This window comes from Petaurus breviceps, unplaced genomic scaffold, assembly GCF_028583685.1.
Source record: "Petaurus breviceps papuanus isolate PSGF00001 unplaced genomic scaffold, PetGlider_PUasm1.0 90792, whole genome shotgun sequence".
Taxonomy (NCBI): domain Eukaryota; kingdom Metazoa; phylum Chordata; class Mammalia; order Diprotodontia; family Petauridae; genus Petaurus; species Petaurus breviceps.
This window is the reverse complement of record NW_027187347.1, coordinates 20,002,208-20,021,349: the sequence shown is the minus strand read 5'-3', so window position 1 is coordinate 20,021,349 and position 19,142 is coordinate 20,002,208. Positions and strand designations below refer to the sequence as shown.

Below are 19,142 nucleotides of genomic sequence, written 5' to 3'. Positions count from 1 at the left end.
AGTTCTCTTTCCTCATTTCTTCCTCATCTTCCATCACTCAGATGACTTCTAACCACTATCTCCTCCTTCACCTTTGTCTCCCATGTGGAAGTGGCTTTACTCCTCATGAAGGCTAACCCCTCTACCTATTCAGGTGATTTTGTTCCATCTTGTCTCCTCTGATAGATCCTCTTCTACTGGCTCATTCCCTACCACCTACAAACATACCCATGCCTCCCCTATTTTGAAAAAAAACTCTCACTTGATATTTTCTTCCCTGCTAACCTCCGTCCTATATTTCTTTCTTTCTTTTATTTTTAAAGCAGTCAGGGTTAAGTAACTTGCTCAAGGTTAGATGGCCAGGTGTTTCTGGGGGGGGGGCAGTGCTAAGTGTCTGAGCCCGGATTCGATCCCCAGGTCATTCTGACACTGGAGCTGGTGCTTTTACTCGCTGTGCTACCTGGCTGCCCCCTCTATATTTCTTTTGAACTTTGTAACTAAACTCCTAGAAAAGGCCATCTACAGTAGATGCCTCCATTTTCCTCCTCTCACTTTCTTCTTAACCCCTTGCAATCTGATGTCCAACTTTATCATTCCACCAAAACTATTCTCTCCAAAGTTACTAATGATCTCATAGTTCCCAAATCCAGTGGCCTTTTCTCAGTCCTCATTCTCTTTGACCTCTCTGCAGCCTTTGACACTGTTAATTCCTTCTGCCTTGATACTCTCTTCTCTTTAGATTTTCAGGACACTTCTCTCTCCTGGTTCTCCTTCTACCTTTCTGATTGCTCCCCCTCTGTCTCCTTTGCTGAATACTCATCGAGATCATGCCCTGTAATTGAAAATGTCCCTCTGGGTTCTCTCCTGGACTCTCTTCTGTTCTCCAAATCCAGCATTGTGTTTTGACTTAGCATTTCTACTTTGACACCATTACCTTCTGATAACTCCTAAGTACTTAACCATTACTCATATGAGCACCATGCATACCTGTACCTAAATCTTCATCATCTGAATCTAGAATCCCTTGCATGTATAAACACATACAAATTCAAATCCCACTCCTATATACAGATTGCACGCAGACATAACATTTAAGAGTAGATAGATAAATGAATGGCTTGCTGAATGGGGGACTGAATATAGATATATAGGAAAAGATGAGACTGGGTGAGGTCCATTGAATGCACATATAAGTATCTTGTGAGTAAAGATTATTTCATTTCTTGTATTTGCATGTCTAGTGTCTTTCCTAGTAATTGCTCAATGAGTAATTTTGACTAATTGCTGAATTCCCACTTTACGTATTAAGATTAATTTTGCCATTGCAGCTGCCATCAGCTTAGTTGGCAAGGTCAATCCAGAAGGCTCTTTACCCATGAGGGAGAGAGTTACTGCTAGTTGTCTCATAGACACTAGTGAAACAGAGACAGAAGCACCTTTTCTTGGTAAACAGGTTGCATAGGACCCAGTGTGCTGTGAACATAGATTACCTTGATGAAACAGCTCTAGTGATATGTCAGAAACAGAAAGGCATGTTAATGAGCTGAGCTGACTGTGACATGGTATTAGCTGATGTATTTTTAATAAGGCCACCTTTTGAAAACACTAGGCTTACACAAATAATAATGATAATAACACTTAACATTTATATAGCACTTTAAGGTTTACAAAGCAGTTCAAAATATTTTTATCTCATTTTATCCTCACAACAACCTTGGAAAGTAGGTGCTACCTTTAGAATGTTTATTATGATACTTGAGAATCAGTCAGTTAACTAGAATTTATGAAGTGTCTGCTCTATACCCTTATGCTGTTGCTGAGGGTTAAGGTTATAAATAAAAAGAATAAAAAATCCCTCCTCAAAAGACCCTTACATTCTAATGGGAGAGACAAGTATGTATAAAAATATATACATATTTATTTTTTTCATAATTACTTTACTTTTTGTTTTGTGGAAGCAATTCATTTTGCATACTTTTTTGAACTCCCCTCAACTGTTTTAGGATAATTTCCAGCATAAAAGTCATTGTAGTTAAGATAAACCAGAACATACCATTCTGTGACTGTGTCAGTTAACTAAGGTGTCACTGTCACTTTCTTTTAATTGAATAATTTTGTCCATCATGGTGCAAATGGTCTGGGCCATTTTGATCTCATTAAAGGATGGAACTTTTGAGTCCTTCATTTCCAAATCTCCCTGTTGCCTTGCTCATCTCTCCGATGCATGAGTCCCATTGACAATCACCGCTTTCATATCCTCATATACTCTTGTGTTGTGTTCCTCACTCGTGATTTTTCACATGTAGAGGTATGAGGCTATTTTGTACTGTGCTTAATTTTATTAGTCTTCTTCTAAGTTGTTAATTAGCTTGAAATGTAGAATACAGATCTTTAGTATAGGGATAGTCATTTTTAATTCTCTTTTTCTTAACTTAGAATAGCTTTGCAGGGAACTGTTAAATCCTATTTAATGCTTGTACTTGATTTATGTTATTAATTTATTGTGTGCTTATGCCTACTTTACGTATATAGTATAAATAACACAAAAATAAATTCTGAATTTTAATTTAAATTTATTTTGCCCTTCCTTTTAAAGTCTTCTATGTTTTTTTTTTAAGCAATCGGAGTTAAGTAACTTGCTCAAGGTTACACGGCCAGTTATTATTTCTGGGTGTGGTGCTGAGTATTTGAGCCTGGATTTGATCCAGGTCATCCCGACACTGGAGCCAGTGCTCTTACTCGCTGAGCCACCTGGCCGCCCCAAGTCTTCTATGTTTTAAAAGAATTTTGGATTTTTGAAAACATTTTACCCAGACAATAAATGGTCATCTTTTTCTACTTTTAAATACCTGTCAATCTTGCTTAATTTCAGGTCGAATAACTTTCACAGAGCCAAATATCCAAAATGTGCCAAGAGATTTTGAGATTGAGATGCCAGCTCCAGTTGGAGAGAGCCCACCTTCTCAAGCACAAGGCAGAAGTTTACCTTTAAGGAGCAGGTAGAAGCCATGCCACACAGGGACTCTTAGTTTGTATTAGCAGGCAATTAGTCATAGAAATGGGATCGAGGACCATTTTTCAACTGCATCTATGTAATGAAATATTTTTACTTTTTTGTCCAAATATCTTATACCAAGCAGTGAAATGAGACTGTTAGTTAAATGGTATTGCATTGGCTCATCCTTTAGAGCTTCTTTCTTAGGTCAAGTGTGTCTGTGTTGAAGTCTACTTGCTATTCAGGATGTTTGTGGGCAGGCAGACCAATGTCAGTATAAAAGGCAGTGTAAGGGATTGGAATGAGGTGGGGCATTAATGAGGTGGTGGAATTAATGCTAATGCTTCTCAGATTGGTGATTCTCTTCAGAATAAATAATGAATTCTTAATGGCCACTTGGCTGTTTCTTTTGGGGTTAACTTTTCATTATGTCTTTTCACACTATTTTAATTTCTTCCTCTCCTTAAAATGATCTGTGATCACATTTGTATGTTATTTGCAGTCAGTGAACATAGTACAGAATATAGTAGCAAAATTATATGCTATTCTATTTATAAATTTCCATAAATTGAAACTAATAGACTAGAAAAGCAATTTTCATACTATAAATTTTGCTAGCTATCTGAGTTTCATTCCAAACTTTTCTTGAAGCAAGACTTTTAGGAAAATTAAACAAGCACCTTTTCAGTTTCCTGTTTAAGAGTGACTAGACTCAAAAATAAGTCCATGATATATTTTTGAGTGTGATATATGTAATGGTTTCTCTTTCCACAGAAAAAGTAAAGGCTGTTGTAATATAAATTCTAGGTACCAGACACTGATGGCAGAAAGAGTCAAAGACAATGGGAAGCCATTTTCTGTTAGTATGAGACATGCATTTGTTCCTTTTCCAGGTAAGTTTGTTGGTATTTCCTAAATGCATCATTAGACTAGGACACACCCACACACACATGCACACACACAAACACACACACACACACACACACACATTTGCTTGACTCTGCTTCCCTGTCTGCTTAGTATCCTAATTTTCACTTTCTTTTCCCTACCAAACTTATGGAATATGTCTGCTACCCCCAATACTTCAGTTCCCTCATCATATATTCCTTTGCCTTCAAAAGTGAGGCTTCTGCTGATACTACACTCCTCAGGGCCCCTACTCACTTCCCAGCTTAAGTAGCCTTCTCTCAGTCCTTTCCTCCTTAACAGTTCTGTCTTTTTATACCACCACCAACTTCTTAGTCATACAGGTTTAAAACCTTGGTATCTTCTTCAGCTCTTTTTGATTCTACCCCACACCATCTTAAGCAGTCCATTTTTCTCTACTCATTGAGACCACCAAACAAGTGCAGATTCTCATCACCTCTTCCTTAGACTTTTGAAATAGATTCCTAATTATTCTCCTTGCTTCCAGGTTCTCCCCTCTCCAATCCACACTCCATACAGCTTCCAAATTGATATTCCTAAAGCACAGGTCAAACCTTGTCATTTCCTTGTACCCCTGTTGACTAGAATAAAAAAATATAAATTGCTCTGTTTGGCATTTAAAGCCTTCCTTAGTCTGTCTTCAGTCTATCTTTTTATATTAATTTCACATTACTTCCTATAACATATTCTGCCTTTCAATCATAGTAGCCCAAAATTGGTTTCCGTGATATTTTTTACCTTTTGTTCCTCAAGATGAATTTTTTATTTTTTGTTGCTCTAAAAAGGAATTCTTTGGTAGTTTGATATAGCACTGAATAAGTAAATGGTAGAATTTCCATTTTTATTATATTGACTTGGCCTACCCATGAACAACTAATATTTCTCCAATTATTTAGAACCATTTTTATTTGTATAAAGAGTATTTTGTAATTATTGTCATATAATCTTATGTGTATCTTGGCAGGTAGACTTCCAAGTATTTTATATTTTATCTACAGTTATTTTAAGCAGAATTTCTCTATTTCTTCCTTTTGGGTTTTATTGGTAATATAGAGAAATTCTAAAGATTTGTGTGGGTTTATTTTATATCTTTTTACTGAAGTTAACTGAAATTGTTAATTTGTTTCTATTAGATTTTTAGTTGACTCTTCTAGAGTTCTCTAGTTTAACTATCATATTTCCAAAAGTGATAGTTCTGTTTTTTCCTATTTTTATTCCTCCAATTACTTTTCTTATTGGAAAAGCCTCCTACACTATCTTAATTATAGGTAATGCTTGGTCTTAGTTTTAGATAGACTCTACTTATTTTAAGGAAAAGTCTATTTATTGCTGCATTTTCAAGTGTTTTTTTTTAACAGGAATGAGTGTTGTATTTTGTCAAAAGTCGTTTCTGTATCTGCTGAAATAATTATATCATTTTAATTTTGTTTTGTCAATTATTGTTGTCCTCATATTGAACCAATTTTTCATTCCTGGTATAAATCCAGCCTGAATTTGATCTTTTGAGATAGTTATAATCTTTTTGCTAGTGTTTTATTTAAAAATTTTCCATAAATATTTATTAGGGAAATTTGTTTATAGTTTTCTTTCTCTAGTTTTGCTCTTCTTGGTTTAGGTATAAAATTTAAGTATCATGTCATAGAAATTTGATAGGATTCCTTTTTTACCTTTTTTTTTTTCAATAGTTTACATACTAATGGAATTAATTGGGTTTGGTAGCATTGGTTTTTAAATCCATCTGATAATGGGATTTTTTCCTTAAAAAGTTCATTTATGGTTTGTTCAAATTCTTTTTCTTAGCTAGGGGTATTTGAGTATTCTGTTTCCTGTTCTGTTCACATGGGCAATTTATATTTTTATATATGTTCATCCATTTTGTTTAGATTGTCAACTTTATTGGGATGTATTTAGGCAAAATAGCTTCTAACAGTTTGTTTAGTTTTTTCTTCATTAGTTGTGAATTAATCTTTTTTCAATTTTTTGATTCATTACATTTGGGTTTTCTTTTTTAAAGAAATCAAATTAACCAGTGGTTTATCTATTTTGCTTAAAAAAAAAATCTCTTAGTTTTATTTAATTAGTTCAGTGGTTTCTTTTTGGTTTACTTTCAATTTTGTTAATCTCTCCTTTAATTTTTAGGATTTCTATTTTGATATTTAATTAGGGATTTAAATTTTGTTTTTTGTTTTTATTTTTGTTTTGTTTTTATTGCATAGCCAATTCATTGATTTGCATTTTCTCTCTTTTATTAATGTAAGGCTTTGGAAGTATAAATTTTTGCCTTTTTATTGCTTTGGCTGTATTCCAGAAATTTTGATATGTTGTGTCATTGTTGTCATTCTCTTTAATGAAATCGTTGATTGCTTTTGTGATTTGTTCTTTAACCCACTCATTCTTTGACATTAGGTTATTTAGTTTCCAGTTAATTTTTAATGTGTTTCCAAAACTCTTTATTGAATATACTTTTTATTCTGTGACATATGAAAAGTTTGAGAGATATAATTTCTGGTAGTTAATCATTTTATTAATTATGGATAGCAAATAATTAATAAAAGGATGATCATTTGACCCTGTCTCATAAACCAAAGTTGAAACACAACAGGCCTCTCAGTGCTTATATGCCCTTAGAAGAGTGAGTGTTCCTGACAGGTGGGAATCAATTTTGATTGGTAAAGAACTAATGAGAGAATGAGTATTATAAGAGATGGTCTTATTCTAATGAGGTGCTGGGGGACATAACTCTCATCACTCAGACTTGGACAAAGAAATTTATTTCTGCCCAGATTCTTCCCTCTATCCCTCATTTAGGGCAATCTAGACAAAAGGGGAAATCTACTTCCATTTAGACCTGTCTGACTAAACACAGTGGGCCAGAATTTACCAGTTGAGGTAGATTAGAATTTCTATGCATTTTGATCAGATCTGAATTTTTCCATTTCGGTGCATCTTGCTCAATATTTCATCTTATCATCAACCCTGCCCTTCAAAGGCTGGCTGGATAACCTACAGGGGCTGATTTCTGAAGAAGAAAATAGGAAGGGGAAAACCTTAGTCTTAATTCAATAATTGGTTATTAATATAAGAGAGAAATAATAATTTCTCTCAATTACATTATGATCAGAAAAAATGCATTTACCATTTCCACTTTTCCTCATTTCTATGAGGTTTTTGTATCCTAATACATGGTCATTTTTGGTGAAAGTACCAGACACAGCTAAGGAATAGGTTTATTTCTTTCTATTCCAATTTTGTATTCTCCAGAGTTCTATCATATCCATCTTTTCTTAAATTTTGTTCATCTTTTTACCTTCTTTCTTGTTTATTTCATGGCCTGATTTATCTAGATGTGGACAAATTGAGATTGCCCACTAGTATGGTTTTACTCTACTTTCTCTGTAATTCATTTAAGTTTTCCTTCAAGAATTTGGATGCTACATCCATGTCCAATCCATATGCATACATATTGATTGATATTGATTATTGATATTGATTTATTGATATTAATTCATTATCTATGATACCATTTAAGTAAAATGTTTTTCTGAACGTCTCTTTTATTTAGACTTTATTTGAGATCATGATGGCCGCTCTTACCTTTTTTTACTTCAGCTGAAGCATAAGAGATTCTCTTCCAGTCTCTTCTTTTAACTCTATTTGTATATCTCTACCTTTTCTACTTCCTTCTTTATGCTCTCTGGCTGATCTCCTTGATATTTATCCTCTAATACAGTGCCTGGCACATAGTTATGCCCTGTATAAATGTTGTTGTCATTGTTACCCCTTGGCTTCCCCATTTTTGTGATGTTACCATTATGTTAGCCAGACTTTGGCTTAGATTCCCTTTTGACTTTTTTGGCTCTCATATTCTCTCTCTCTCTCTCTCTCTCTCTCTCTGTATATATATATATATATATATATATATCTACATATATTCAGCCACCTATCATTTTGTACTTCATAATATCTCTCATTTCCTTGTCTTCCATTCTATTTCCAGTACTTTCTTGGTTCAGGTCCTTCTTATCTCACGCATAGGAACTTCAGAAGTGTATCTTAGTATAGAAGCAAACAGCCCTACATACTTAATATGTTTTAATTATTAATATTTAATACAACAATAATTAATAAACTGAGAGTATTAGTTATCATGACAGAATATATTTATTGAGATTGGCAATTATGACCCTGAGGGAGGCATCAGGAAAATTAGATTATATTCACTATCCTCTGTTCTTTATTGTTTAGGAGGGGCAGCATGGTGTTGTGGGTAGAGGACTGGTCTAATAGCTAAGGAGACGTGTTAAAGTGAAATCTCTTTAATATGCTAACTCTGTGACCCTGAACAAGTCACTCAAACTATCAGTGACCCACACAACTCTAAAATTACAAGTTGCAGACAGGTTGCTAACATCCATCAGTGAAAAAAGTTTCCCAATTGGGAGATCCCTTCACTTATGAAATTATAAATCATAGTATCATAAATTTAGAGCTGGAATAGAACTAAGAAGCTATGTAATTAAATCTCTTCATTTTAAACATAAAGACCGTAAGACCAAGGGAGATTAAGTTACTTACCTAAGTAAGGTCACAACAGGTAGTGAATGGGAGGGCCAAGATTTGAACTCAAAATTTGAACTCCTCTGACTCCAAATTCCACATAGTTTTCGTAATACCATGCTGTCCCACAATACCACAACCAGAAACACAAAATCCCTGAACCAAACATTAATAAAAAAAAACTCACCACCAAGATTTTATTTAAAGAAAATACATAATTCATTTTAGAAATTTTCCATAGAAATGATAAAATCAAAATATGTTTTATTGCCTTTAGGGGTAAGGTTTATTTACCTAGACATTTCATTTATGTTGCTAAAATAAAATAATTTTGCTCTATTTCTCTTTTCTTTGTAATGTGGGTGTACTGCCACAAGGTGGTATTAAAATCATGCAGGGAATGGCTATGCTGATCTTTTTTTCCCTCACAATTATGTAAAACTTCCATGTTAGTCATTTTGTATGACAAGACTTGAATAAAAGAAAAAATCAAAGAAAGAAAGTGAAAAATAGCATTCTTCAGTCTATATGCAATCAATATAAATTCTTTTTCAGGAGGTCGATAGTATACTTCATCACTAGTCCTTTGGGATTGTCTTGGATCATTGTATTGCTGAGAATAGCTAAGTCATTCACAGATTTTTATCATACAGTATTGCTGTTATTGGATACAATGCTCTCCTGGTTCTGCTCACTTCATTTTGCTTCAGTTTATGTAATTCTTTCCAGGCTTTTCCAAAATCATTCTGCTTGTCATTTCTTATAACACAATAATATTCCATCAGGGGCGGCGAGGTGGCACAGTGAATAGAGCACTGGCCCTGGAGTCAGGAGGACCTGAGTTCAAATCTGGCCTCAGACACTTAACACAAAAAACTAGCCATGTGACCATGGGCAATTCACTTAACCCCAGTTGCCCTACCTTTCCCCCTCCAAAAAAAGCCCCCCCCAAAAAACTCCAACTTATTGTTCCATATTCCATAACAACCATATACCATAACTTGTTTAACTATTCGCCAATTGATGACCATCCCTTTGATTTCCAATTCTTAGCCACCACAAAAGAGCAGCTATAAATATTTTTGTTTAAATACATGTTTTCCCCTTTTATTGGGATGTTTTTGTGATGTAGACCTAGCAGTGGTATTTATTGCTAGATTAAAGGGTATGCACAGTTTTATAGCTCTTTGGGCTTAGCTCCAAATTCCACTCCAGATTGGTTATTAGATAAGTTCATAGCTCCACTAACAGTGCATTAGTGCCTCCGTTTTTCCACATCACCTCCAACATCTGAAATTTCCTTTTTTGTTACATTAGCCCCTTTGACAGGTGTGAAGTGATACCTGAGTTGTTTTAATATGAATTTCTCTGATCAATAATGATTTAGAGCATTTTTTCATATGACTAAAGATAGCTTTAATTTCTTTGAAAACTGCCTGTTCATATCCATTGACCATTTATCAATCAGGTAATGATTATTTTTATAAATTTGACTCACCTCTCTATATATTTGAGAAATGAGGCCTTTGTCAGAGATACTTGCTGCAAAAGTGTTTTCCCCAGTTTTCTGCTTTCCTTGTAATTTTGCTTATGTTGGTTTTGTTTGTGTAAAATCCTTTTAATTTTATATAATAAAAATGATCTATTTTATAATGCTCTCAAAATCCTCTTTGGTACTAAATTCTTCCCTTATCTATAAAGCTGACAAGTAAACTATTCCATGCATCTTAATTTGCTTATGGTATCACCATTTATGTGTAAATCATGTGCCCATTTTGACCATATTCTGGTATGTGATATGAGAAGCTGATCTATACCTAGTTTCTGCCATCCTGTTTTCCAGTTTTCCTAGCATTTATTGTCAAATAATGAGTTTTTGTTCCAAAAACTTGAATCTTAGGGCTTATCACATACTAGATTACTATGGTTATTTACTATAATGTAATTTGTACCTAATCTGTTTCATTGATCTATCACTCTATTTCTTACTCAGTACCAGATTGTTTTGATAATTATAATTTTATAATACAATTTGGGATCTGGTATGGCTAGACTACCTTCTTTTGCATTTTTAAAAGTCGGTTCCTTTGATATCCTTGAGCTTTTGTTCTTCCAGATGAATTTTATTACTTTTCTAGTTCTACAATATAATTTTTTTAATGGTTTGATTTGTATAGCACTGAAAAATGGATTAATTTAGGTAGAATTGTCATTTTTATTATATTGGCTCAACCTACCCATGATCAATTATCATTTTCCCAGTTGTTTAGATCTGATTTTATTTCTGTGAAAAGTGTTTTATAATTGTGTTCATATAGTTCCTGTATTTGTCTTGGCAGGTAGATACCCACGTATTTTTTATTCTCTAGTTATTTGAAATGGAATTTCTCCTTCTGTCTCTTGCTGCTGTACTTTTTTGGTAATATATAGAAATGATATTGGTAATAATTGGTAATATATAAATACTGATGATTTATGTGGATTTATTTAGTATCCTGAAAATTTGCTAAAATTGTTAATAATTTTAAGTAGTTTTTAGTTGATTCTCTAGGATTTTATAATATCATATCATCTGCAAAGAGCAAGAGTTTTGTTTCCTCGTTGCCTATTCTAATTCCTTTCATTTCTTTTTCTTTTATTGCTATAGCTAACATTTCTAATATAATATTAAGTAGTGAAGGTGATTACATGCTGATCTTAATGATGGCTCCCATCTAGGATGCCTCACATATCCTAGATATTGAGATTCTAGATTCATTATTAAAGTAGCTACAAACTTTTTTATGTAAGATAAAGCCTAAATAGCAACTTTTCTATGCAGAATTTCTTTCTTTACCAATTTAGTTCTGTTTAGGACTTCTAGTTGTGGCCTCTGAATCTGATTAGACTGATTAAATTGCTAATTCATCCTCAAAAAAATAAAGCTCTTTCCCCAGTTTCTTAGTGGTCAAGGAGATGAAATATATTTCAGGGCTATTTGCTTCTTTTTCATTTGGTCATTGTGTGAAATCTGACAGTAGCTCTTTTTTTTAAAGATACTTGATCCTACCCAACTTTCTTGCTAAATGTTTAACCCATGATGGAACCTAACTTTGTTTCTGCTCTTTCCTGAAAAGAGAAACTTTAAGTCATAAAACTGAATTAAGATACACTGACAAAAGAACAAATTTAAATTTATTAGTCGACTTGATGTCTTAAATAACATTCTTGCTCTAAAATTCTGACTCTTCTGACATCTTACTTAATGGCATTCTTCTATCCAATTAAACTATAAATTTTGGCTCCTTTTGTCCCTGCTTTGTAATGGACATGCTTTTTGGTTCTAGGGGGAATGATCCTGGCTGCTGATTATTCTCAGCTAGAACTGAGGATCTTGGCTCATTTATCCCAGGACCGTCGTCTTGTTGAGGTATTAAACAGTGGAGCTGATGTTTTTAAGAGTATTGCAGCAGAATGGAAGATGATTGATCCAGAGACAGTTGGGGATGATATAAGACAGCAAGCCAAGCAGGTACATGTATTGGAAAACAAATAAACATTTTTAAACTAGACACCAAAAGTAGCAGGAATTGTATGTTTGGAGGCCTTAGTTTGCAAAACTCTCACTTAAGTGTTTTACTCTTCCTGTGCCTAGGAAGTAGATCAGTAGATTCATGGGATTTAGAGCTGAAACAGACATTAAAGGTCACCTTGTCCAAGTCTCTGTTTCACAGATAACAAAACTAAAGTCATAGGAGGAACATAACTTGTCCAAGCACATATACAAGTAGTAAGTAGCAGAACCAGGATAATAATGATATTTATATAATTGCTTAAAGCCCTGAATGCATACTATACTATTTGATCATTATGACATCTCCAGGAAGTTGGTTTTGTTCTTTGGTCTAAACCCATGGTTTCACTAGTGGAGGAAATTCCTGGTTAGAAAACCTCCTACTAATGTAGACTGACTGGATATTGCTCTGGAAATCAGTAGCTTTAGAGAGGTTTCTGAGCACAGAGAGGACCATTGACTTGGCCTGGGTCACATGGCCAGTGTGTTTAGGAGGCAGAATTTGAACCCCCCAGGTCTTCCTGCCTTCTAGGTTGGCTCTCTATTTTTGAACCTACATTTGCCTATTGTTATTTTTCCCGTTTTAGAGAAGAGGAAACTGAGGTTCATAGAGGTTAAGTGACATGACAAGGGATGTGTGGTTTATGTCTGAGGTCAAGACCAGCACATGAATCACTGTGCAGTGGTGCAGGCCTGCCCACTCCAGGCCCATTGTTCTTTGTGGGAAATTATTGTTTTGTTGTATAGTTGGAGATCTAGTACTATTGACACCCCTTCCCACTTTTTCCATTGTTTCCCTTTATTTTCTTGAATATTTATTCCTCCAGCTGACTTATTATTCTTTCTAGTCTTATCACTCAGTTCTTTGGTGGTTTGATGGATATGGTGCTAAATATGTAAGTGAATTTAGTTTATAGTATCATCTTACCATATTAGCATGAATATCTCTTTATTTCTAAACGTATCTCTCCTTTGTTCCCTACTGAGGAAGCCGTGCCGTAGAGCAGAGGGAGTGCTGAGCCTGGAGGGAGGAAGACGAGCAAAAGCCAGCCTCCGACACTTACTATCAGTGACCCTTGGCAAGTCAATTAGCCTCTGTCTGCCTCAGTTTCCTCAGTTGTAATATGAGAATTGTCACAGCTCCTGTAATACTCTCATGTTGTTGTAAAGATCAAATGGGGTTTTATTTGTTAAGTGATGAGCACAGTGCCTGGCACAGAGCGGGTGCTATGGGAGTGGTTAGTCCTTGGGGTTCAGTTGGCCAAAAGTCCGACTTTCTCCATAACATTGGGTAAGATGTGAGTCACAATAAACTCTTTTCTTTGGCCTTTAAATTGCTTACTTAATGGGATTTCTGTGTTATCCTAGATTTGCTATGGAATAATCTATGGAATAGGAGCTAAATCTCTAGGAGAGCAAATGGGCATTCAAGAAAATGATGCTGCTTGTTATATAGAATCCTTCAAATCCAGATACACAGGTAAAAGAAATCTCTGGATATGACTCATTCTGTTTTTTAAATTATTTTTAGTTTTTAGCATACATTTCCACAAAATTTTGAGTTCCAAATTTTCTCCCTATCTCTCCCCTTCCCCCACCCCCAACATGGCATGCATTCTGATTACCCCTTCTGTCAGTTGACCTTCCCTTCTATCACCCTCTCCCACTCTCATCCCCTACCCCCTTACTTTATTGTAGGGCAAGATAGATTTCTGTACTCCATTGCCTGTATATCTTATTTCCCAGTTGCATTTAAGAATCAATTTTTTTTAAGCTTTTGTTTTTAAAACTTGGAGTTCAAAATTCTTTCCCTCCTTCCCTTGTGGTCCGCCCTCATTGAGAAGGCAAGCAATTCAATATAAGTTATACAAGTATAATTACACAAAACACTTCAAAAATGGTCATGTTGTGAAAGATTAACTATATTTCCCTCCATCCTATCCCAGCCCCACCCCCATTCTATTTTCTCCTTTGACCCTGTTCTTTTTCAAAAGTGTTTGCTTCTGACTACCCCCTTCCCCAATCTGCCCTCCTTTCTATCATTCCCCCCGACCTGCTCAGTCCCCCCTTAATTCCTTCCCCCTTACTTTCCTTTAGGGTAAGATACCCAAATGAGTGTGTATGTTATTCCCTTCTTAAGCCAAATCCATTGAGAGTGAGGTTCACTCATTCTCTCTCACTTCACCCCTTTCTCCTCCATTGTGAAACCTTTTTCTTGCCTCTTTTATGTGAGATAACTTACCCCATTCTATCTCCCCCTTTGTCCTCCTAATATATTCCTCTCACTCTCCTTAATTGTATTTTTTAGATATCATCCCTTCATATTCAACTCACCCTGTACCCCTCAGTCTGTGTGTGTGTGTGTGTGTGTGTATGTATTCTCTCCAACTACCCTAATACTGAGAAAGGTCTCATGAGTTACAAATATCATCTTTCCATAGAGGAGTGTAAACAGTTCGTCTTTAATAAGTCCCTTATGATTTCACTTGCCTGTTTACCTTTTCATTGTTCTCTTGACTCTTGTACTTGAAAGTCAAATTTTCTCTTCAGATCTGGTCTTTTCATCAAGAATGCTTGAAAGTGTGCTTGAAAGTCCATATTTTCCCTTGAAGTATTATACTCAGTTTTGCTGGGTAGGTGATTCTTGGTTTTAATCCTAGCTCCTTTGACTTCCAGAATATCATATTCTAAGCTTTCTCATCCCTTAATGTAGAAGCTGCTAGATCTTCTGTTATCCTGATTATATTTCCACAGTACTTTCATTTTTTTCTTTCTGGCTGCTTGCAATATTTTTTCCTTGACCTGGGAACTCTGGAATTTGACTATAATATTTCTAGTTTTCCTTTTGGAATCTCTTCCAAGAGGTGATCAGTGGATTCTTTCAATTTTTTTTTTCCCATCTGGTTCTAGAATATCAGGGAAGTTTTCCTTGATAATGTCTTGAAAGATGATGTCTAGGCTCTTTTTTTGATCATGGCTTTCAGGTATTCCAATAATTTTAGAATTCTCTCTCCTGGATCTATTATCTAGGTCATTGGTTTTTCCAATGAGATGTTTCATATTGTCTTCTATTTTTTCATTCTTTTGGTTCAGTTTTATAATTTATTGATTTCTTATAAAGTCATTAGCTTCTTTTCTCCATTCTAATTTTGAAGGAATTATTTTCTTCAGTGAGCTTTTGGATCTCCTTTTCCATTTGGCCAATTCTGCTTTTCTCTCCTCATTGACTTTTTGGACTTCTTTTGCCATTTGGGTTAGTCTATTTTTTAAAGTGTTATTTTCTTCAGTATTTTTTTGGGTCTTCTTTAGCAGGCTGTTGAGTCTTTTTTCATGATTTTCTTGTATCACTCTCATTTCTCTTCCCAATTTTTCTTCTACTTCTCTTACTTGATTTTCAAAATCCTTTTTGAGCTCTTCCATGGCCTGAGACCAATTTATATTTTTCTTGGAGGCTTTTGATTTAGGAGTTTTGATTTTGTTGTCTTCTGGTTGTATGTTTTGATCTTCTTTGTCACCAAAGTAAGATTCTATATTATGACTCTTTTTCACTCTGTTTACTCATCTTCCTAGTCAAATACTTGACTTTCTAACTCCCTGTCAAGGCAGGACTCTGCTTGCAGTGGGGGTGGGGGTGGGACTGAGTGTACTGTCCAAGGCTTCAGGGGTTTTGTATCAGCTGCTGGATTCCCCACAGTCTATGGGCCCAGAGCACTGGAAGCAGCAGTTGCTGTTGTTGCTGCCGTTTCTGCCACCTCTTCTGCCCCAGGTCTGGGTCTGGACTGAAGATTCCTCTTTCACTCAGGTCCCACAGAGTTCTCCCCTACTCACCTTCCATGCTGTCCTCGGCATTTGTGGGTTGAGAAGTCTGGAAACCGCCCCAACTGCCAGAGATTCAGTCCCCTGAGGCCTGCTCTGGTCCCATTTGCCTCGGGTGTGCCCCATGCCTGACTGGGCTCTCTTCCCAGCCCAGTGTAAGATACCCCTTCCTGTAGATCATCCAGGCCATCCTGGGCTGGAGATATGTTTCACTCTGTCATTTTGTGGATTCTGCAGCTCTAGAATTTGTTTAGAGCCATTTTTTCAGGGGTTTAGGGGACAGCTCAAGCAAGTCCTTGCTTTTACTCTACCATCTTGACCCCATCCTTGATATGACTCATTCTAAAGGAATCCTTTACATTTTAGATTCATCATACTTGTTCTTCATATGTGGTTTGAATTTTGCCTTTGAAAGTCACAATCAGTAAGGATTTTCATCAGGCGAGTTTAAAGGGATATAACATCTAGATAGTCACAAAAACTATCACGTACCCACTAGCACAATATAATATATTTGGGAAAAATGGGAAACAAGAGTGCATATCAGAAAGTTGACCATGTGAATGGTGTAATTTTTTCCTGTCAAATCCATGGGCAGTTTTGTTTTTCTTTTGAAAGTATTCTTAATAATGTTCATAATTTGTTGAGTTGAAAGAATTGCATAGAGGATAAATAGGTTCTTTTTTTCCTTTTTGGTTTTTGTTTAAGAAAATTGATATTTTGGGGGCTACAGTAGATACTCTCCAACAAACACTCATACAGATTACATTTCTATAAAAAGCATGCTGTCAGGTTTTTTTTTTTTAGGATGTGAAGTATCTTTTTTCTGTGTGTGTTTCTTTTTGTTCATTACCACTGTTTCCTGCTGTATTCCTCTCAAGCCCCTTCGTATAAGTCTTTCCATGCATCAGTATATTCAGTTTATTCATCTTTTCTTGCAGTACAGTAACATTCCATCATAGGAGTATGCTATTCTTTTCCTTTAGCCGTTCTTAGATCAATAGGCAATTACTTTGCTTCCAGTTTTATGCTACCACAAAAAATTTTGTTTTCAGTGTTTTGATATCTGTGGAATCTCTCTTCCACTGACCTCTAGGGACATATGACCCAGCAATGTAATTAGTTTCTTATTAACAAAAAGGAAGATTGTATCCCTTAAATTTGGTAGAATGGTCCTAACATCAATCTGTGTGTTTGATCAGTTTTTGTTTGACTTTCCTTGTTGACTTTTTTTTATATTGTTATATAGCCAGTGTGAACATGGCTCTTTTTTTCTGTTTTACATCACTTGATAGATGTTTTCCCAAGTTTTTCTGAATTCGTCATATTTGTCATTCTTTATACAACAGTATATTTTTTCAGTCATTTTCTAATTGTTGCATTCATTTTGTTTCTAGTATTTTGTTATAGTTAAGGTTGTTTCAAACATTTTTGTATATGGAACTTTATTGTTATCAATAACTGAATATAGTTGTAATAGAATGAGATTTGGGTCAAAGGACAATTTAAATTTAGTAACTTTTATTAATTTTTTTCCATCATTCCAAATTATTTTCTGAAACAATTGAATCAATACACTAGCAATGTGCTATCATTCCTGTCTTCTTTAGCACTGACTTTTTCTGTATAAGCTTGAAAAGTGAAATGTGGCACCTCAGGGTTGTTTAGATTTGCATTTCTTTGATTTTTTTAGCGGTTGTTGATAGTTTTTATCCTTTTTTTGAAAGCTGTCTTTGTCAAGCCTCTTGCCTATTTGGCCAATACTCTTATAATTTTTTTTTATCAGTTTCCCATACATTTGGATATTACACTTTTATCAGAGAAATTTATTGGAAATTTTTTTCAGTCAAAATCTTTCTTCTGATTCTAAGTTGATATTAATTGTTCAAAAACTTTAAAAATTTATGTAACTGAAATTGCCTATTTTGTTTTTTCATATCCTTCTTTCTTATTAGGTTCACAATTCTTGTCCTATCCATAGTTGTGAAAGATAGAACTTTCCATTACTGTCTTATTCTTTTTATGCTTTGATTTTTCATATTCAGATCATTTATCAATTTGAAATTTATTGCTGTATAGGATATTTCTAAGTTTTGTTTATCAAGTCTGTCCCACCAATAGTTTTTAATGATTATTGCTTTGTAGACTAGTTTGAAATCTGCCAAAACACCCTTCTTACTTTTTCTCGTTATACATTCTTGAACTTTTATTTCTCAAAATATATTTTGTTTTTATTTTGTCTGATTCCATAAAATATCCTTTTGATAACTTGGTTATTTATAGTACTCTCTCTGTAGTCACTAGGTATAAGATTTTTCCTTATCTCCCTCTACTTCTGATAATCCATTCTACATTTGTATTGGTTGTGGTTTTCCTTCCCAGATCTTCCCTCTCTTTGGCTATCTCTTGGCCTTGTTTCTTCTTCCTTCCTTTTTCATCCCAGTTCTCTGTTTACTGTATTTTTATCAGCCTGCTCCTTAAGAATAGTCTTCCCTTGCCTGACCCTGATAAAGGTGAGGTTTGTTAACTCCCCCGTCTCCTCACCTCAGTGTTTGAATAATATTTTTCTGTGGTTCCCTAATTATGAGAAGTAGTAAGTGCCTCCTCCTCATTCCAGCTTTTCCAAGGGTGTTTCCTTTTTTTTTCCCGTTTATTCTTTTGTCTTTTGTTGAGAGTTGGAGGTTACTAGTTGAATTACTGCTGAGAGTTGACTCTGTTAGATTCTGTTGGTGAATATTCCTTCCAGCTACCGTCATTTTAGACTCTTTGCTTGCAGTGTCAACCACTTCTCCATGAAACCTTCCTTGCCAAAGCCTGGAGTTGGGGTAGTCAGTGGGTAGCAATTTTAACCATAACTTTTGTAGTATAGCACATATACTAAGTGCCAAAGCTGAGATTCAAATCCAAGTCTTACTTTCCCCCAAATCCCAGGGATCTTTCCACTCTCCTGGGCTACTTCTCAAAGTAACCTGACTGATATTTTAATGTGTTTCTTTAGGAAGAAGTAAGTATGTTGCATAAATTATAGACTCAGAGTGTATTTAGATTTTATTTTATTTTTCTCTTAGGTATTCAGCGTTTCCTAAGAGAGACAGTAAAGAACTGCCACAGAGATGGGTTTGTTCAGACCATTCTGGGGAGGCGAAGGTATTTGCCTGCAATCAAAGACCCAAATCCTTACAGTAAATCCCATGTATGTCGAACATTCTCTAGACACTAATTAGAAGTTAAAAAAATATATGTGTAGTGTAATGTGGAAGTTAAATCTGTAATTCTAGACCCTGACTAATAATCTTGGCAGATTTATTAGTCTTA

At 35.0% G+C, this 19,142-nt stretch overlaps 1 protein-coding gene across 1 annotated transcript in view; it reads left to right on the top strand.

Moving 5' to 3' along the window:
• Positions 1–19,142, top strand: part of POLQ (DNA polymerase theta) — a 131,187-nt gene that overhangs the window by 97,999 nt on the left and 14,046 nt on the right. Inside the window, exons 23-27 of the mRNA XM_069070003.1 lie at positions 2,852–2,978; positions 3,749–3,867; positions 11,785–11,969; positions 13,380–13,491; positions 18,896–19,020. Coding sequence (XP_068926104.1) covers positions 2,852–2,978; positions 3,749–3,867; positions 11,785–11,969; positions 13,380–13,491; positions 18,896–19,020 — 668 coding nt within the window. The remainder of the gene's footprint in view (positions 1–2,851; positions 2,979–3,748; positions 3,868–11,784; positions 11,970–13,379; positions 13,492–18,895; positions 19,021–19,142) is intronic.